The sequence below is a fragment of the Salvia hispanica genome, chromosome 4, assembly GCF_023119035.1.
Source record: "Salvia hispanica cultivar TCC Black 2014 chromosome 4, UniMelb_Shisp_WGS_1.0, whole genome shotgun sequence".
NCBI classification, from domain to species: domain Eukaryota; kingdom Viridiplantae; phylum Streptophyta; class Magnoliopsida; order Lamiales; family Lamiaceae; genus Salvia; species Salvia hispanica.
Window position 1 is genome coordinate 1,582,518 of NC_062968.1, and position 21,326 is coordinate 1,603,843.

General features: G+C 36.1%; 3 protein-coding genes and 1 pseudogene across 4 annotated transcripts; 2 read left to right on the forward strand and 2 right to left on the reverse strand.

Annotated features, from left to right (window-relative positions):
- Positions 1-1,882: 1,882 nt before the first annotated feature.
- LOC125217702 lies at positions 1,883-7,008 on the reverse strand (annotated as a pseudogene).
- A 2,350-nt stretch (positions 7,009-9,358) lies between these two features.
- LOC125185562 lies at positions 9,359-11,519 on the reverse strand. Its single transcript, XM_048082118.1, has 6 exons — positions 11,340-11,519; positions 11,167-11,262; positions 10,606-10,646; positions 10,188-10,305; positions 9,950-10,030; positions 9,359-9,664 (listed from the first exon to the last, which is right to left on the reverse strand). Exons 1-6 carry the CDS (start codon positions 11,517-11,519, stop codon positions 9,608-9,610), a joined length of 573 nt encoding a protein of 190 aa, XP_047938075.1. The 3' UTR covers positions 9,359-9,607.
- Positions 11,520-12,107: 588 nt separating this feature from the next.
- LOC125218318 (beta-ureidopropionase-like) lies at positions 12,108-14,633 on the forward strand. Its single transcript, XM_048119964.1, has 6 exons — positions 12,108-12,346; positions 12,454-12,561; positions 13,323-13,511; positions 13,573-13,800; positions 13,863-14,087; positions 14,162-14,633. The coding sequence occupies exons 1-6, from the start codon at positions 12,227-12,229 to the stop codon at positions 14,525-14,527; spliced, it is 1,236 nt and encodes a 411-aa protein (XP_047975921.1). The 5' UTR covers positions 12,108-12,226; the 3' UTR covers positions 14,528-14,633.
- Positions 14,634-15,894: 1,261 nt separating this feature from the next.
- On the forward strand, positions 15,895-21,064 carry LOC125221916 (protein EXECUTER 1, chloroplastic). Of its 2 annotated transcripts, XM_048124247.1 has the most exons (12): positions 15,896-16,507; positions 16,923-17,039; positions 17,203-17,268; positions 17,702-17,808; positions 18,232-18,313; positions 18,718-18,865; positions 19,271-19,458; positions 19,558-19,681; positions 19,777-19,946; positions 20,135-20,209; positions 20,285-20,377; positions 20,490-21,064. In XM_048124247.1, exons 1-12 carry the CDS (start codon positions 16,079-16,081, stop codon positions 20,580-20,582), a joined length of 1,692 nt encoding a protein of 563 aa, XP_047980204.1. In that variant the 5' UTR covers positions 15,896-16,078; the 3' UTR covers positions 20,583-21,064. The 2 variants fall into 2 exon arrangements, with proteins under 2 accessions (XP_047980203.1, XP_047980204.1); XM_048124246.1 differs by having other exon boundaries at positions 15,895-16,507; positions 18,718-19,458.
- The last annotated feature ends 262 nt before the right edge of the window (positions 21,065-21,326 follow it).

Genomic DNA, 21,326 nt, shown 5'->3' on the forward strand with positions numbered 1-21,326 from the left:
TTGTGAAAAGAGCTTGAAAAGGAAAATCAAACATAATTATGCTATGATTACCTTATACATAACTTTGCCAAATAATTAGTTGACATGATATATAAATATATCTATTTATAGAAAATCAAAATTTCAATCGGGTCAAATTTATTCTTAAGTAATAATAGTACTATATTTTAAAAGATTTAGTACTATTTTTAACTCTTTTATCAATGGAAATTAAAATCTAATAAATCCAGACATGATAATTACTCAATCAACGTGTAATTTTGGTTGTCATGTCAATATTGTGATCCTTGGAAAATTTTTATATATGATGACATTTCTTTCTATATCTCTTGCTTTATCAATTGTGCATTAAAACTTATGTCAACCAAGAGTGCATACTCTCGTGGAATGAATGAAATAGTAATTATCTACATGGTGAGATATATTGATCAGTAAACATCTCAAACGATGAGAGAATGTCGACCATGTGATACTTATTAAATGCAAATAAAAACTAACAAAGATATCGTCGCTATAAATATCTGCAGGGCAAGATTAGAAAATGATTACATGTTTTGATATTTTTCATTTTCCAAATATTTGAATTTAAAAGAAAAATAATACTCAGAATAAATTAATACTACTACTACTTGTTGACATAGGTCTATTCTCTTGTATATACATGACTTATGCACCAACAGTCCAACACTCAATAAAGTTATCGCTTCTTCAATTGAAAAATCGCCAGTAATTCATCAAGTTTGTTGTAAAACCATGGAATCTCTGAAATCGTCGCCTTCTCCTTCGCAGTAAACAAATCTCCTTCTATTAGATCACGCCATGATTTACAAACACATTTGCACCTCATAGTGCTTCCAATCGGGAGTCTTCTCATGATATTTCGATATGTCTTCCGGTAGATTACTAAACAAATCAGTGTCCCCCCTTCCAAAGAGTTGGTCATCTTCTTCCAAATATGCATTAGAAGAAACAATTTTCAGATTGAAGAGACACACTATTGTTGAAATAACATATGGAGTAGCATATAGTTGGTGTGTTAGGCATTTAATTCAAAGTATATCCTATATTTGATAAAGATAAATTACGTACCATATTAATTTTTGTATGGACTAAAATAACACTAATAATACATGTGCTTTCAACTCACTATCTATGTCCAATTTTGAAATCTTCTAGTGTAACCACCAAAATAGTTAGTTTATTTTTAGGTTATATAAGAACTCTTAATTACATACTCTTGAAAAATAAGAAATAAATGAAGAAAACCTGAGGCTGTGTATCTTCCTTCTTCTGCTAGATTCAGACGTAAATATTGACTAATAGTAATAGTCATCTTCTATACATATACATGAGATATACTATTAGAAAGAATTTTCCTTACGTAATTAGGAAAATATTAGAGGGATTTCTTTTGTTATTATATTTTAGAAAGATTTTTGTTGCTTTTGATAAATGGCAATTGACCGATCCAATCTAATCTAATTATGGGGTGAATCATTAAGTCCGATTCGGAAATATAATAGTTTAAAATATGGGATTTTTTTCTTCGCTTACATATATTACTTATTCACAATTATATACTGATAAGTATAAATAAATAAATAAAATGATTGTCCATAAATTAGTTGACTTATTATACAATTACTATAATTTTTATTATTTTAATTCTTAAATAATAAAAAAATAATAAAAGTTCTCAATGGAAATAAAATCCGATAAATGCTAATATGAATGAAAGCACCAATTTATAGAAGAATTTTAGGAAAACCCCTAATAAAACCCTAGTTAAATGCTATTATGAATAAAAATGAAAAGGTCTAAGAGTTTGAGAGAGAAATATGATAGATGGAGAGATATTGTTCTAGTATATATAATGCATTATGAAATAACATGGATAATTACTTAACCTTATGCGGTTCAATCTAATGGAAAAAATCGACAAAGAAAACCCATAAAAGATCATATGAAACTCATATCCTACACAATAGGTTGAAATATCAAAGTTGAAATGCGTTCCTCCATCTCCGGGTTCCGAATCCCGTGGCCGTCTCCATGCTGGTACATATATTGCCCCATTCTTCCGAGATCGGATGCGCATTTGATAAACTCTTGTGAGAATGGAGATTCCTTGAATCTTTCTCCATTCAGTTTTTTCCATGCTTCTATCATCATCTTCTTCACATGCTCCCGAGCCTCCTCTCTCGATGCACTCGTTTCGTTCATGTAGGTCTCCACTGCTTTCGGCACATCACCTCTTTGCATCTCATACTAAAACCAACAAGTTCAAACCAAATCAAAACATTTACATTATATAATAGACTATAGATATGTTAGTTAAAATGAGAAGTATATTGATTCACATCACAAAGCATATCAGTTGGCATCACAAAACCTTACTGATAGAAACTGATATATTTTGTGATGCCAACTGATATTAATGTATGCAGTTCTCATTTTAACAGAACATATATATCAGTTCTGAAATGAACCATCTCCGATATATATTCAAGAGTATATAGTTTGCACGAACCGGTGATGTTCCAAGATCATCTGCGAGTCGTAGAAGAATTGCGGAATAGTGAATGATGTTACGATAGTCACCCAAGCTCTGAGTGGCCTCCTTCTCAATTGGATTTGTGATGAGGAAGAAAATATGATCCAATATGTTATGAGCTGATATTGAAACCCATCCGTTCTCCATATACTCCTCCATTGTTGGTTTATACCCCGTGTGGTACCACTCTGCCTCTTTCGCGTGTGCTGAGCACAGATCCGCCCACTGCAAAACACATTGAAGAACACAACCTTAATAAGAAAAATTGAAGCGATCAGTCATTTAAACCATGAAGTTTGTCATAACGTTTAAAAACGAAATATCACAAATTTTCTCAACTATTGCATCCTTGTACAAAACAACATCTCCTGATGATGCTCAAACAACGCCATTTAAATGACATGAGAAAATAACAAAAAATATTTATTTTAGTGAAACGACAATGTTTTGATCTTAACCAAAATAGTGAGCATTACCGATCTTCTTAAATCTTTAATGATGAGAACGCCTTGTTCCTTGCGAACATGGTACGCCATCTCATTGATGAAGTTGTCGAGGGCGAGGTAATAGATCTGCATATAGGTCGGAAGTTGATCTAACGCTCCAACGTCCCAACTGTCAAAGCACGAATATTAGTACATCTTCATGTCGACTAAGGGCTCGTTTGGTTTCCTAACTTTTTCGAGAAACTCAATATCTTACCTTGACATATTAAGTCAAGCAAACCAAACGAGCCCCTAAGTGCGTGCGCGTGTGTTGTTGAGCCTACCTTAGAATGGCCTTCTTGAAAAGTTGAGTTTCTTCCAAGGTGCCATAGACGTCAAATACATCATCAACTACTGTTAATAGAATGCAAAGCTTGGTTGTCATGATACTTGCATATCCATATTGAGGTTTGAACAGAAAACCCACATTCCATAAGTAGTTCTCCACCACCCTATCTCTTGCAAAGGGGAGTTTCTCAGCCAGCTCTGTTCCCTTCCACCATCTACTCACTCATACACACACATCATTATTTTTTCGTATTGTTAGTTTCGTCGAAATTGTTCAAAATCGTCTTTAGCTCTTATTAAGTTGACGCGGAAGAAAACAAATTAGAAAAATAAATTAAGAAAAATTGCTGCAAAAGACTGATTTGAGAAAGGAGGAAGAAAATGTTGAAATTAAGAATAGGAGTAAAAGAAAAAGATAAAAAGTGTCTTACATAAATATGGTTTTAAATTAGATTAATGTACCTATTGAAAGAGAAGTGCTGATGCATGATGAATTTTGGCTATCAAAGATCATTTGAGGGGTGAAAACGTCATTTTACTATTTTTCAGGGTTTTTGCAACTCATATAACTAGTTAGGAAAACTGTTTTGCATATTATGATTAAGAAAAACTAGGGTTTCTTATACTCCCTCCGTCCCACAAAGATTGTCCTATTTTTCTATTTCGGTCCGCCCACAAAGTTTGTCCCATTTCACTTTTTATCATTTTTGGCAGTGGACCTCATATTCCACTAACTCATTCCTACCCACATTTTATTATAAAACTAATATGTAAAAGTAGGACTCACGTCCACTAATTTTTTCAACTCACTTTCTATTACATTTCTTAAAACCCGTGCCTGGTCAAAGTTGGACAATCTTTGTGGTACGGAGGGAGTAATTTGTATCAGTTCTTTTATTATTGTTAAGCATTTTTGCAATAATATGTAGTATGTATGTATGTATGTATGTATGTATGTATGTATGTATGTATTCGTCTCTAAGAAAATAAGCTAAATAAAGACATCTATCGATATTTTTTTCTGCGAACCTGGAGATTTCTTTAAGTTCTTGCTGGTAGGATGCTTGGACAATGTTGAAATCCAATTTTGCAAGCTCAACAAGAATGGGATTCACATCTGATCCCTTCGCGTAGGTGTCGATGAACCATTTCGCTGTCGGCCTCTGAATGCTCCAATGGAGAGGTTTCTCAAGAGAGCGGCGCACTAACAGCGAGAGATGCTCATCCAGTATGCCATCGTCGAGTTTTTTCTGCAGAAGATTTGTGGAAAATACTCGCGCTTGCTCAAGACTCGTTTCGCCCTCCATTACAAGAAAGGAAGCTTCATACAGCTGCAACACTCCTTTTGTGTTTTCACTGTCGAACTCGCCCTCGTCGTTCTTGAAACAATCCAACGTGTCTGTGAAAAGTAAACAAAATATTAAAATAGCTATTTTCATAGACGACACGAGTTTTAATATATATTTTGTAAAATATACTAGAGAAAAAGTTACAGAAGAATTGTGAGATGAATAGATGTGAATAAATATGAGACAGAGAGAGAGAAAAAAAGTAGAGAAAGAGAAAAATAGTGGTGAACTTGTTTCCAGAAGAATAAAATTATATTTGTTGAAATTACCAGAATGTAAAAACAAGACTATTGATTATAATCAATATTGGATATAGACTAGCTAGCTAGGGGAATATCGTATAAACATAAATAAAAATAGTCACAAAGACTAAAATTACTCCTTAATATAGACATTTTTGGAAATATTTATTAAGATAAAATAATGGAGTATATCATGAAAAAGATTTAGGATATTTGTGCTGATTAGAACCTTGATTAGCGGTCCAAACCTATTCTTGATAGTGAATTATAGGATAACAAAAGTGATTATTTTACTAAAAGAAGATTTGTTAGGTGCTATTTATTGCAGCGGAAAAAAAAAAGACGATTCCGTCTTCTTGGCGGTTCCCACACTCCGGCCCGACATGTGAGGGGGTTCAATCAGGGTACGCAGTAGCCTGTTAAGGGGGAGGACTTAACCCATTGGCTGCCAGAAGCCCATCTCCCAAGGTCTCACACTTGTACCTGAGAGATGGAAGCAACTACACGACAGCAGTGGGATTTGAACACTGCCCCTCTGTTGCCAACTGCGCTGCCCCTGCGGGCACTAATTAGGTGCTATTTATTATTTTTATATTAGTCCAAATAAAAACTTAATATAGTGTCCAATTTTAGCACCTTGAGAAACCCTAAAACCATGGTCTCTGAGGAGTCTGAAAGCAAGAGCTGTTGAGTACAGATCCCTTTCCTCATTATTGCAATATTTCTTCTCCAAATAGATACGATTCAAGACTTGGTTGATTTCGTAGTCGAAATGATAAGAAATCCCGAGCTTTTGCAAGTCATCGATCAACTCCAACTGCACAAGCCAATTTGTTTCTTGGCACAACAACTTCTTCAATTGCTCAACCAGCTCAGAAGCCCGGGTGGCGTACTTCTCTTCCTATATAAACAAATGACGATGTGTTAAATTTTACAAGGACTAGATACAGTCTCATTTATTGAAGTGTACATGAGGGGGTAGGCATGCAGTCATGCAGACGGTTCAAAAACCGCCGATTCCGGTTTGGGACCGGCTGTTCATGGTTCAAAAAAATCATGAACCTAAACCGGCCTGCCAAGGGTTTAGGTGGTTCCGGTTCCAGTTCAAAAAACCGCCGGTTCGGGCGCCGGTTCAAAACCGCCAGTTCCGGGCCTGTTCGGCGGTTCAATTTTATTTTTGTGTTTTTTGCATTTTCTTCTTTATTTATCTATGGAATCTGCGTAAATAAAATTCAAAAAATCACTAGGAAAATTGCAATTTTAGTGATATAAATTTAAATGAGGCTACAAATTACAACAATTACAAATCAAAAAAAACTTGAAGTCTTAATTCTTAAACAATAAATTTAAATATTTATTGCTTTTATAATCGTCTATTTTTATCATTATTATACAAATTATAATACTTGTTGCTTTTTTTTTACATTTTAATCAATACATTGAGAAAAATGAGTAACATACCTACATTTAAATCCAATTATTTGAACATGTCCACATTCTATAAATTTACAAATTATGAGCAACATGTCACATTTAAATTTAATTAAACTATTCTAACTAAACTATTCTAGTTGATGCTATTATTAACTATAAATTTTTCTTAGAAAAGGAATTATGACAAAAATAAATATAAAAATAGTAAATAATATAAAATGTGAAAATAAAGAAAGTTTTGTCTTCTTCATTGGAAAAAATATTAATGAATGAGTTATAAAAGAAAATACTTCAACATATTTGTCCTACATCGAAAGTGAAACATAAAATATTCAACGATGTCTTTATATAAAATGCATGCGGGCACATACGTACCGTGTATACACTGGTGAGTGACTGAATCCGATCGAAATCCCAAAGGGTAGGCTTGTAATTTCCCGATCTTCGTTTCGATTGGATTCGATCCGAGGGATGATCAGCGGTGAGTTTGAGGGAGCAAGATCGTCGCCAGCCTGTTTGAGAAGTAGCTGTCTGCTTTTTTGGATATTTTTTTGCCAAGTTAAGCACATTTTTTGTTGGCTTGTTGGGAATTAACATGCCCATTATAATGGTAGACATTTTTTATTTTTTATTGATCACTTTTTCTTTTCTGAAGATCGAGGGGGTGATTGGAGAGATATAGAGAATCAGGGGAGAGGAGATCGAAAATAAAAATATAATGAAACATCGTTGATTGAGCTTTACAATCAACGTCACATCGATCAACTTTAATTTCATATAAAGCTATATATGATGACAATTTTACTAGGACACTCTCGTGACTTTTGCCATGCGTGTCATATGTCTATATTAATTTAATATCGACCAACATACTTGAATAGTTATAAATTTTTTAGACCATCAAATTATACTTTTTTTTTTCCTTTTAACTTTAAATAGGTTAATCAAGATGTCGGTCATCTAATTATGTCAATGAGGACCAGTTCAAATTGGAAACAACTCTATCTCTAAATTTTCATCGTTTAAATTGGAAACAACTCTATCTCTAAATTTTTATCTCTCTTATTTTATTCTTTCTTCATTAATTCACAAAACAACACTATATAAAATCTTGTGTCAATTCTCAAATTGCAAGACTAACCCTTTAACTAAAACCATACCATATACTCCCTCCGTCCCCTATTAAGAGTCACACTTTTCCATTTCGGTTCGTCCCCAATTAAGAGTCACACTTTATTTTTACCATAAATGATAAGTAGGTCCCACATTCCACTAACTCAATTCACTCACATTTTATTATAAAACCAATATAAAAAAATAGGTCCTACATTCCACTAAATTTTTCAAACCAACTTTTCTTTATATTTCTTAAAACCCGTGTCCGGTCAAAGTGTGACTCCCAATGGGGGAGGAGGGAGTACTATCCGTCGGATCTCAAATTGGTTTGTAGTGGCAGATTTAAGTGAGAACAAATGGGTACTGAGTGTACCCCAAAACAAATAGCCAGTAGTGGTTCAATTGGTCAAAATTGTGATTAAATAATTAAATAATTTTGATTATTAAATAATTAAAAATTGCTTGAGTTGGTCAAAATTGTGATTAAAATCACCGACTGTTAAATATTAACGGAATTGTTAACGGATGATCAACTGTGATCCAATTTGAAATGTACATGACCAAAAAATTTAAAAGATAAAGTCTAGGACCAAAATCATAAAATGAGCATAGGTTCAGGACTAATTTTGGCCTTTACTCTAAATTAAAATTTCCATCTTTTGTCTTGTTAAGTATTTTAATGCTTTGAATACATTTATTTTTATTTATCTTTTTGTTATTGTACATTCAAAATTTTCTAATTAATTTATTTAATATTCTCTTATAAACATTGTTTGATTCTCTTATCATGCATTTGTATTATCTTTATTATTTCTTGATCCTTTTCAAAACAATTTAATTTATATTAATGCATTTTTAAATATTTTACTCTTTCTAATGTATTTAAACATTTTTTAATTTTGAGAAACAACAAAATTTTGCTTAGATAATTGAAAATATGATTTCTTTATGAAAATAATATATGTTCCAAAACTTCAAACAAACCATTCATATAATACTATAAATATTCTCATTTTTATATATAATGAAGTTTATTATCAAAAAAAAATATCAAATAATTAAAGCATCTGTCGAATTTTGAAACTCTAAATCGTTATAACTATTTATCGCACTCCAGATCGGAAATCCTTGATCCACCACTGATTGGTTGGTCTTGATTAAGTCATTAAACCATAGATGAAATGTGTATTTGAATGAAGATCCATTAGTAAGGGTGTTTTATGAAACAATTAATTCATTCAAAATATGTAACACGTGAGTTCGGCATATAGTAGGCCGGGTCCCTGGTCTCCCACCAATTTTAACTTTTTCTATATTTATAGTATATATCTATTATAAAGATCTGATTTCTATTAATAGTTCAGACTATTTTTCAAAATTGATCTAAGATTTAAAATATAATACTTCATTTATCTCTAAAAGTATAAACTTTTTTTTTTTGATTCTTTCCTTAAAATAGAAACTTTCTGTTTTAAAAAGTTTCTCTATCTCTAATGAGATGAGACTCATTTTTCACTAACACTCTTTTCTTTCTATCTCTCTTACTTTATCAATTTTGCATTAAAACTTCTGTCATTTCAAAAGTTTCTATTTTTAGGGAATGGGGGGAGTATCTTCATTCCCGATTAAAAGTCTTATTTGCTTATCGCACAAGTTTTACTAAATCTCTCTAATGAGTGAATGGATTGTAAATCTCTCTTTCAGAATAATACTCCATTATAATGGAACGAGTAAATGGAGCGCGAATCCAATTTATCAAAAATAGAATGGGACATTTTTATCGTGGACAACTTAAAATGAAAAAAATGAGACGTTTAGTAGTGGACAACGGGTGAAGTATTTATTCGTATCAAACCAACATCAAGCCTGGTCCAAACTCAGAAATCATGCTAGAGATGAAATGAATCCTTGTGAAATCAATCTTGAGACCTCTCAAAAACAAAGAATTGTTAGGAAAGCTAATACAAAGAGCCAGCAAATAAGTGGCTAACTGTATAACTGAGATTCAATCAATAAAAAATTGGAGTATCTTTTTAAGCCTCACTCTGTTTTAGCTTTTTAACTTTAAACAGCAGGGCCAGTGTAGTTCGATCCAGGCTGACCAGCGCGGCGTTTCTCTAGCCACGTTCGAGCTCTGAGTCAAGCTTCGCCAGGGACCAACAATGCCTCAAGTTCTTCTCGACGCCGCTCAAGCTCCTGCAGTTAGTTTGTGCAACATTAGTTTGTGCCACTGTTGATATGAACTTTCATTGGTAAAAACATCAGCCAAAGCAGTAAACTTCATTTTCGAGCTTCCTTTACCATATAATGAGGATTTTAGACATGATAAGGGTAATTCATACTTCCTTTTCTAGATCGTTACAGTATCGGTCAAAGGCCAGCCGGCAAGAGATAACGAAGCAATTTTATCGAGATATCCAGCATATTCAATTGCCAAACAAGAGCTTAAAATAGTATATGCATATTGCAAAGAGAGATTACCCCAAGATCCTTTATTGCTTGCTCCCTCGAAACTTCTTTTTTCTGGCGAGCACGTTTCACCATGCCAATGCAGAACATTCCCTAAAGAAGCAATGAAAGTTCACTCTATGTTAGAGCTTCATGTACCTCACTGTAAAACTCTGAATCGACAGGCGACATTCTATGTTGAGAAGAAAAAGCTCATGGGAAAAAAGACGAGATATTTACTGCTGAAAATAATAGGCGATAGTAAACTTACTGATATAATGTAAACCACACCACATGCAAGAAGTATGTAGCTAGAAATGCTCTGAAGAAGAAAAAGCTCTTCACGATCCCTTAAGTACTCGGGGTAAGCTCGGGTCATAACTGCAACACTGGAGAAAAAGATGAGCGCAAGGCACAAGTGCAACGACATAAAGCAGCTCTTGAATGTATGGACAGAACTGGAATCGGGCTTGTGAGGGCAATCTTCAGATTTCACGCTAGTCACTATCCGATGAAAAGACAGTGAAACTTTGGGTGATCTTGGGTGTTCTAGAAATCTAAATGTGGAAGATGAATGCAACCAACATGACTAGGTACAAGTAATCTAACACTAGACACGATGATAGCTAAGTAGGAGTTCAATCAAATGAGTCGCTCAAAAAATAATGTATAGCAAGAGTTGGACTTACAAGATTTGCAGCATTCCTCTGCCTGCCCAATATTCCAAAACCTGCAACATGTTGGACACTTAATACAGAAGCATATGGATTTTAACACAACATATAACATCTAGAGTGTTTTCCACATACATCAAGAACATTGCATTATGAACTTTCTGAGACAAAGACTACTCTCTATCAGCAGATCACACTAAATTCATTTTTTCGCTGCTATATTATGATCAAAGCACAATCTAAAACTTCCAAAATCAACACTGTTACCACTCTCTACCACATCTCTTCATATGTACTTCCCCTAAACCATTGCATCATACAATCAAGCATTTTTCAAGTAATATTGTAGGGATTTTCCCTGTGATTCTTCAATTTGGAGCTTGAGCTAATGAACATGCTAATATCCGAGTTTAATTTTCCCCAATTTGCCTCAATCAGAAAGCATTCAACAGCAAAATTGCTAATAAACCTAGAATTTATGTTCAATTCCCTCAGCAGCGGGAAACAAACATCAATTACACACACATTACACGCCAATTACAGAAAAAAAAAAAGCGATGGAGATAGAGAGAGAACCTTGGAGAATTTCATGATGAATTCCCACTCAGTCTCGGCGACCACCACAAACGAGGCAATTACCACCGTGTAACACCGGAATATCCCGTCGAAAATCTGCACTAGATCGAACGAATTCAAAATGAGCCCAACCAACGCAGTCGATTCGAACAAATTAACAAAAAATTGATTACATCAGATCCGTTGCTGAAAGAGTGGACGGCGGAGAGGATGTTGACGGCGATGCAGAGGACGCCGGCAAGAGCAGTGATGACGCTGAAGCATCGGCAGGTGATCAGGAAGGGATCGGGCCTCGAACGGGCCCGGGCGGTGGGGGTGGGCGGGTCGGGCTCCCGCGAACTCTGCGCCTCCATTTTCAGATTGTGAAATGAGAAGTCTGCAAATGCAATTGCTACCGTTATTATAGTTATTACTCCTCACTCCCCTAATATATGTATCTCACTTGCACTTAGGCACATATTTTCAGAAATGTAAAATAAAATGTGAAAAAGTTAATGAAATGTTATACTATGTCAACATAATATCAACACGATGTCAACCGTTGACACTGTTTATTGCTGTTATTTTGTAATCTCTTGACATTTTTTAATGGTGCAGATCATAGTTTGGAGTTTGTAAAATATTTAGAGTTTGTATTTAATTACATTCCTCCTACAATTGTAACTCATATTTTGCTATATTTTTTTTCATTCATATTTTTTAACCTTTCTTAAAACTCATGCCACCAAGGAACGAGACTACCGAATAACGGACAGAGGGAGTAGTCATGAATGGCTCATTTTAGAATGGCACCTCTCATCCAAGATTCCAAGTGCATACTTATAAATGAGGTGAAGAGATGATGACAGCAAAAGGCCAAAATCAGTCCATAATTATGACTATAAAATGAGTTTTAGTTTATCCACAACACGTGACGTTATCAGCAAATTCCGTAACAAATCTTCAATTGAAAGCATTTGAATCAAAGAATGAGAATCCTCACATTATTAAATTTCAAACACACAAATCCGTTACGTTTCCTTCATCTCCACTGTGATCTCTCACGACAGAGCAACCGAAAATGGAGGCCAAAATCGCTGCAGAAAACGGCAAAACTGCAATCGGAGAAGACGGTTCCGTCGCCGGCTTCGATTCCCTGCACCGCCTCCTCCAATCTTCCCTTCCTCCCCACCTTTTCCAGGTCAGATCAACACCATAACTTACTAGTAATTTTTGTGTGAATTCCCTCCGATTTTGAGTAATACTTATGATGATAAATTCTTCGATGGATGCTGTTCGTTGCGATAGGAAGCTAGCCGATTGCTTATTGGGCTAAACTGTGGGAAAACGCTTGATTCTGTTGCTCTTCCCGAGCCTGCCAAATCTCTTTCTGTAAACCATGATTTTGATCTTCAGGTATGTGTGCGTAGTGCGCGTGTGTGTTTCCTTATTTTTCTGGTGATTTCAGCCTTGACGAAGTAGTTTTTCACAGTTTTAATTCAATTTTTGTTCATAGCAATTCATCGTACTATTTGAAGTACACCAACTGTTTGCTGAAATGATGATCTGTCAATCATGATTCATATGAATCAAACATACTTGATGCCTTTAAATTTAGTGGCAAAAACTTATGTGCATATCCACCCTAATTATATCCAGTTTAAGGTTCATCATCACTCCCCGTGGAGTAAATATTCGATGGTCGAGAGTAGTCAAGGCACACTGCCATGTGGCGTGTCTAGCCAAACACGATTGCAAAAATCATCAGAAATCTTCGGAGAGGGGAAAAGGAAGGGAGATAGATATTTATGCAATTGTGGTTGATCAAATTCGTACTCCCAGCGAGGCATTTTTAGTCCCCGGTTGGTGTTTACTAATCGCGATTAAGATTTAATTAGGATGGCTGCCATGGGTGTGCCTTCTAAATTAGTTATATTGGAAACATGGAGTGATGTCTTTCACTTGATTTGCTGCTAAAAAAGCATATGTTATTGAGATGCTATTGTTTTCCTTGTACATCTTGTGTCAATAGATGTGTGTGAAATATTGAGGGAGTTATCATGGAAAGTATGAGTTCTTGCATTTGTTTCACTGTAATTGTCACACCAGTTGGTTGCTCTTTGTTTTCTCATATTTGTCTTGCGTATTAAGATCATTGTCTTCCTAAAAATATGCAGGCGTTTTCGTTTCGTGCTGATAAGGAATCATTGAGAGAGCCTCGCCGTGTGAGGGTGGGCCTGATTCAGAATTCTATAGCTCTTCCAACTACAGAACCGTTCCTTGATCAGAAACGAGGCATCTTTGAGAAATTGACACCGATCATTGAAGCCGCAGGCACTTCTGGAGTCAACATACTATGTTTGCAGGTACTTTGTCTATAAACAGTCAACAAACCTCTGCAGACTAACTTTGGACCCATCAACGCAGGAGGCATGGACGATGCCATTTGCATTCTGCACTCGCGAGAAGAAATGGTGTGAGTTTGCAGAGCCGGTAGATGGAGAGTCGACAAAATTTCTTCAGGAGTTTGCTCGGAGGTACAACATGGTTATAGTGAGCCCTATCCTTGAAAGGGACGTGAACCACGGGGAGACGCTTTGGAACACTGCTGTGATAATTGGAAATCATGGCAACATAATCGGGAAGCACAGAAAGGTAAAATGATGCATCTATGTAATTTTTTCACACGAACGTGTCTCTGAAAGTCATCATTGCAGAATCATATACCTAGAGTTGGGGACTTCAACGAAAGCACGTACTATATGGAAGGGAACACCGGGCATCCTGTGTTTGAGACGGCTTATGGAAAGATTGCTGTCAATATATGTTATGGGAGGCATCATCCTCTTAACTGGTTAGCTTTCGGGTTAAATGGTGCCGAGATAGTTTTTAACCCATCAGCAACTGTGGGTAAACTCAGCGAACCAATGTGGCCCGTTGAGGTACCTTTGTCACCACCCTCTTCTTGTTTACTAGTACTACTTTCTTTGTAATAATCGGACGTTTAATGTTGCAGGCACGTAATGCAGCCATAGCGAATAGTTACTTTGTGTGTTCGATCAATCGTGTTGGCACTGAGCATTTCCCAAATCCATTCACCTCAGGGGATGGGAAGCCACAGCATGCAGATTTCGGGCATTTCTATGGCTCCAGCTATGTTTCAGCGCCCGACTCCTCGTGCACGCCATCTCTGTCCCGGTACAGGGATGGCTTGCTGATATCGGACATGGATCTTAACCTCTGCCGGCAACTAAAGGACAAGTGGGGATTTCGCATGACTGCCCGGTACGAGATCTATGCAGATTTGCTTGCTCATTACGTGAAGCCCGATTTCGAACCCCAGGTCATTGCTGATCCACTGTTGCATAAGAAAGCAGTTTAATGAGATGTGGAAGAAACTAGGAATTGGCTTTTGTTGTATTTGTAATGTGCCTTTGCCATAAACATTGCAAGCTTCTTTAAACGTCAATGCTGTGCTTTCTGGTAAATTGTGAGACTTTGCAAACCATTTTTTATGAAATAAAAGTTATCACAAATTCTTACTAAAAAATTTAGAGTAAATGTCAATTTATAAACAACGATCAAAGTACGAATTTGGTCCAAAACATTCACTTTCTGAAAACAGGTCCATAACAAATAAAATCTTTATCGGAGTGGTCATTTTTTTACGGTTCCGTAAAAAACACTAACTGTCATGCCACTGTGCAATTAGCATTGGCTGTTGTACGTAAATGGTACCTGATCTTTATTTTATATCGTTTTTAGTACATATAAATCACATTTTTAGTACCTGATGCAATTTTCTTCCCAAAATGCCCTTTAAACAAATATATTTTCCCATTTATGTCATAAAAGTGATATTATAATACTCCCTCCGTCCCACATTTGTAGTAACATTTAGTTATGACACGGGTTTTAAGGAATTGGTGGAGTGTGTAATTAATGAAGTGAGATGGTGGAGTGAGATGGTGGAGTGTGTAATAAATGAAGTAAGATGATGGAGTGTGTAATAAATGAAGTTAGTTGGTAGAAGGTGGGTCCCTTTTTGACTTTTTGGTTTTTTATTTTTGTTTTGATTTATAAAAATGTAAATAATGGCATTTGAATGTAATTTTAGTGAATAATCGGGTAAAATTTTATGTGCAAATATGGTAAATTCTAAATGTTACTCCAAATGTGGGACGGACTTTTATGGCAAAATGTTACTACAAATCTGGGACGGAGGGAGTATCTTCTCTCATTCTCCTCACTCTTTATAGGAGTATAATTTATTAGTATAACATAAAATTTAGTAACACATTTAAGCAAATATTTATTTCAAGCAAAATTGAAGTTTCAAAAATTATACACTATAGTCGAATTAAAGAAAAAAAAAATAAAAAGAAATATGTAAAATTTTGAAATACTAATATTTTAACAGTGCCAACTAATCTACGTAGTACTCCTTCCGTCCCACAAAGTTCGTCCCATTTTATTTCGTCTGTCCCACAAGTTTGTCCCAATTGGAATCTTTTTAAAAATAGACATTAAATACACCTCCTTTCGTTAATACAAAATCAAACAATTTCTTAAAATTCGTCTCGGGTCAAACTGTGACAAACTTTGTAGACGGAGGGTTAAATAATGTTAATTAAATATTCATAAATAATATATATGAATTTATTTTATAAACAAATCGGAAAAAATCTAACAGAAAATTGAGAACCTCTAAAAAAAGGTTGCTATATTGGCATCCAACGTCAGCATCAAATTCTATCATCCTTATCCTTCTTCTTCTTCGTTTTCCTTCTGCACTCTCTCTCTCTCAATTCACAGTAGTAACAACAACACGGTGTTCAATTTCCTATTGCTTCGTCAATTTCGATAGCAAGGGTGTAAATTTCCGTGTCTATTGATCGATTACTTTTTTCTGTGCTGTGCGAGGTGATCAACAATGGCGTCGATATGCCCGCCGACGTTCCCGTCGCCGCGCACGGATCCTATTCATCGGGATTTGAACTTTTTTCAATGGAGATTCAACTCCTCCACGCTCAGGAAAAAATTGCAATCGGGAGTTTCTCTGTCTAGGGTTCCCGAATCCCCTTTCTGCTGCCGTTGCAACGATAGGGGAAGTGGCGGCGGGGATGGCTCCGATTCAGGCGCTGAGGACGCGTGGCGGTGGGACTTTGGTATTCAGGAGACTGTTAGAAATGCGATTAAGCGTTTTGATGGTTACTTGAGCTCGTTGAGGGATCAAAGGGCGGATGGGACGCTGGTTGTGGCGGAGAAGTGGGGGGATGGAGAGGAGGAGTGGGATTGGGAGAGGTGGAGGAAACATTTCGTCGAGGTTGATGAGCAGGAGCGCATTGTGTCGATTTTGAAGGTATTTTATATTCATTTGTTTCTGTTCAGTTCTGGAAATGAGCTGTTTGAAGCTTTTTTACAGTTGAATTTTGATTTTTATAATGCAAGTGTTTCTAGGTTGTGTATTCTTAACGAGGATATATATGTTGAATATCATTCATCAAAATGAAGAAATTAGCACAATTGAATGTGAGAATATATGTATTCAAGTAAAGAAATGGCCTTGATTTGTCATTTGTGATAGTCATGTGAAGAAATATGCTGCTGATTTCTGATGGAAGCACAAATTATCTCGCCTCTGAAAAACTCACGATGTTGCACATGTGACATGCAGCATCTTTGGTTAATGTAGTCCGCCTCTTTCGTTAATCTTTTTTTCTGGAGGGGGATTAACTGTGGGCTTTTACTGACATTGTTGTCTTAATTCTTAACAGTCTCAGTTAGCTGCTGCAATTCAAAGGGAGGATTATGGAGAGGCTGCTAGGATAAAGGTGGCAATTGCAGCTGCTGCTAGGAGCGACACTGTTGGCCGGGTGATGTCCCATCTAAAGGTTGCGTCCCTGTCCTGCATGTTTTTTTTTGTTTCCAGATGTATTTACGTTCATTACCTATCATCTTTATTGAAGTATTTTATGTTTTTATTATTCTTGCATGCAATGTCTTTGTAGTTAATTGCTCGATTTAAATGCTCTGGTATCATTCAATCAATTGCAGAAATCTGTGGAGGAAGAGCGATATGGAGATGCAGCTCTTATACGTGATCATGCAGGGGCTGGTTTGGTGAGTTACCCTCATATTTAGATCATGATGCAAATGCAAATTGAGCCTTTATTCCGTAAATGTATGTGGTTGACTGTTTTTACAAATCATCATTATAGATGTACTAGTCTTTTACTTGCTTAGTCCAATGCTGAATGTGCAAAATGAAAATTATTTATAGCATCAAATATTTTGTTTCTCGAAGTTCAAGGGATAGTCTGATTACAACCTGGTCAATAGGAATTATTTGTGCAAATCATTGCTATTGTTTTATTATTATCATTTAGTAGTATGTGCCTGCATCGTGTATGCTTGTGTACTTGAATTCTGATGTCTGTCATGTCATTTTGCTATTAATGTTAAAACAAGAAAGACCAGAGTGCACACACAAGTTTCTTTTCTCTAAGAACTAGGTTATATAACAATTTTCCTGGCATATTTTCCTGGCATTCAGGTTGGATGGTGGGCTGGAACTTCAGATGATACTAATGATCCTTATGGTCGCATTATACATATAAGCGCTGAGTATGGAAGATACATTGCTAGAAGTTATAGTCCTAGGTAAAGTTACTTCTCACTGTATAGAGGTTTCATATCATTTATGAGTAGAATCACACATTAACTACATAGCATCTATTCATGATTTACAATCTTCAAAGATGATTTTTCTTTGGTTGAAAATTCTTGAACTATCCTTCTATTAGTTCTTTTCCTCTCTCTCTCTCTGTGTGTGTGTGTGTGTGTGTGTGTTTGCCTTGTTCTTCCTATATAAACATGATGTGCAAAAAAAAAAGTTGGTCAACATGATAAATATTTTGAACTATCACTTTTTTCAGGTAGCTCTTTCCTCACCGATATATATTCCCTAAAAGTTAAGTTAGATTTTTCATGGGGAGTCTAGATCTTTGCCTTCAAGTTCTGCAGTTACCTTTTGGATCAAGTTCACCATCTCTTCCTTTGTTTTCCATTTGAACTTCTTGGCAGGCAGTTGGCAACAGCTTCGGTCGGTGCTCCCGTGTTTGAAGTGTACCTAAGAGACAATAAAGAAGGTGATTATAAGCAGCAGGTATTTCTCTTATGCCTCAAGGTTCTCTAGTTATCTATGTGTGCTCTATGATTATTATAATGTAAGTGCACTCGAACATGCACACATTAACTCCTGTTCTTGTACTGCTTATGCGGTTATGCCATGCTATTACTTTTATTTGGTTGAATTATAGTTCTTTTGAGTGCAACTTCTGTGGATGTATTGATGGATATAGGATATTTGGATGATTTATCATTTGTTACTTTCGCTGTTTTTACCTGTAGGAATTGTAAAATGCAGGACACTTCTGCTGCCTCTTTTCTTTCGCATTACTAAGAAGGCAGTATTTGCATTGGGAAGGCCTACTTAAATTCTTTACCTGAGAATACACGATGTATGCAACATGCACACACATGTGCCCTGATTAATTACTTGATTTGTAGGCTGTTTACTTAAAGCGCAAAGGAACTACGGAAGATGTTTACGTTCCATCCTTCAAGTCATCAGGGGGTTCCAGGAGCCTGGACTCTCTTGATGCAAGAGATAACAAAAGCAAGCTATTCGAAAGAAGTTCTGAAGATACAGAAGATGGTGAGGATAGGGATGATGATATTGGTTTTGATAATATCCTGCAAGACATGATTCCTGGTGTGAAAGTCAAGGTTGTGAAAGTAACAGCACCGGAGAAGGTCGACAGGGATATAATATCTAAGGTGATCGAACAAATAATAGATGAAGAAGATGAAGAAAAGGACTATGACATAGAAAATGTGGATGTTGACACTGAGATTAAAAGTGAAAATGAGGATGAGCACAGTGACACTGATATTAAAAATGAAAATGATGATGAGCACAGTGACACTGATCTGGATTCTGGCAGCGATATAGCTGACGAAGATGACCAACATCAAATTTCACTTCAGGTCGTTGTTGGTGATGGTTTTCTCCAGAAATTGTCTCGTGGTGCCCATGCTAAAGACTTGCTTCGTGTTCCAGCAAGGCTAGAGAAAAAGGGTCGGATGACATTTACATTTACAGTGGAGGAAGATGTTAATGAGCTCCAACCTGGTGGAGATGGACAGTCTGCAAAAAACAAAAGATCTAAACTGCCAGGCCAGCGTAGCATCGACAATCTTATGCTTGATTTCGTTAAATCCATTGGCAAAGGGAAGATTCCCATGAAGGTTGGTTTACATTCTATAGTTGTGGAGATTCATTTACTATTTCCAAGGTGGGTGCGTCCTTAGTCTTTCTATTCCAGGCATAATTTCATCAACTTGCAGGTTCTTCGAGATGTAGGTGAACTAATAAACCTTACACTCAATCAAGCTCGAAACAGTCAGCCACTCTCTGGGTCCACCACATTTAGTCGCATTGATGTTTCTTCGTCTTCAGATCCACTAAATGGTGATTAATATTGATTTTCAACACATGTATTGTTGCTTTTCTCTCATGGCTCAATGCAGTTTCAGTAGCTTTATGAAAATATATCTGTTTATCAGGTTTATACATTGGTGCGCATGGGCTCTACAGTTCAGAAGTTATTCATATGAGACGGAGATTTGGCCAGTGGAATGAGGATGGGAACACAAAGAAACCTTCGAAAATTGAATTTTATGAGTATGTTGAAGCTGTTAAATTAACTGGAGATGCTTATGTTCCAGCTGGCCAGGTAGTTCATTCATTTGACTACTTACTTGAATCAGTCAAGGTTCTTGATTGCTATGTGTATTATGTTCTATGGTCAGTTGGAGACTATGTTCATAACTCTGTAATATACTTCAGATTGATAATAGTGGCCTTCTCATACCAAAGCTTGTTACCATATATCAACAAAGCATATAATCTTCTCCCTCGCAGGTTGCGTTTCGTGCAAAAGTAGGGAAAAAGTATCAGCTTCCTCATAAAGGGATTATCCCTGAAGAATTTGGGGTGGTATGTTGTATACTGTTCATATTCAGTTAATATCTATAATATCCTGTTACCACTCTAAGTTAAATCAACCTGCAGATTGCTCGATATAGAGGTCAAGGAAGGTTGGCCGAGTCTGGATTTCAGAATCCTCGATGGGTTGATGGTGAACTTGTTATATTGGATGGAAAGGTTAGTTTTCTAGCTCACTTGCCATAGTCTCAACTCTAGATATGACTCCTTTTGTAGGTTTCCAAACAACTTCAGTTTCTGATCCCTATTCTTTCTTATGCAATCGGTGCAGTATATCAAAGGAGGCCCCGTTGTTGGTTTTGTTTACTGGGCTCCTGAATACCACTTCTTGGTATTCTTCAATCGACTCAGGCTGATGGATTGAGTACCTGAAACATGGAATTTGAGCTGTAACTAAACAGATAATTGTATGACTCACTTTCCTTTCTGGTACTTGTGCAATTGAGGTGGCAGTTATGGCCCGAGCCCTCTCTCTTCATACTCGTGGGAAGTTTGAGAAGACGAGTAATCAGAACAAATCCTTGTAGCTGGCCCCTTTCCCGGTTAGCTATGTGAACCATTGCGGTAGTCGACTTGACATTAACCGTGATTTTTTGAGTTATAATGTTTACTGGATAACAGGCTGATCTAACTTATGCCTAGCCTGTCCTCAGAATGTATATATCACTTGGCTCCATTATGTATATATCTATTGCCATTTGGTAAACAAGTTCAGCATCCAATGTTGCATGGGAATAATATTGCTTTGGATTTTCCTATAGGTTCATAGTTTCACAGAGCAGTTTTATTTTGTAATCTGTGTAAACACAGTTAATTTATGTCATAATTTTGTTATGTTCTCATGTATGATTGAGGCCTGAAACTTTGTCCTTGATTTGGCATTTGTATTGAGAAAGGGCTCCATACACGAGTTTATTATATAGAGAAAAATGCATTGCTAGATAATGTGATCACCATTTCTGATGAGGTATCAGTAGGGGTGAGAAAAAAAACCGGAAACCGAATATCTGAACCGAACCAAACCGAAATTTTGAAATTCGGATCGGTTTTTCAATTTTTCGGTTCGGTTCGGTTTTTAAAATACCAAAATTTTGGTTTTTTGGTTCGG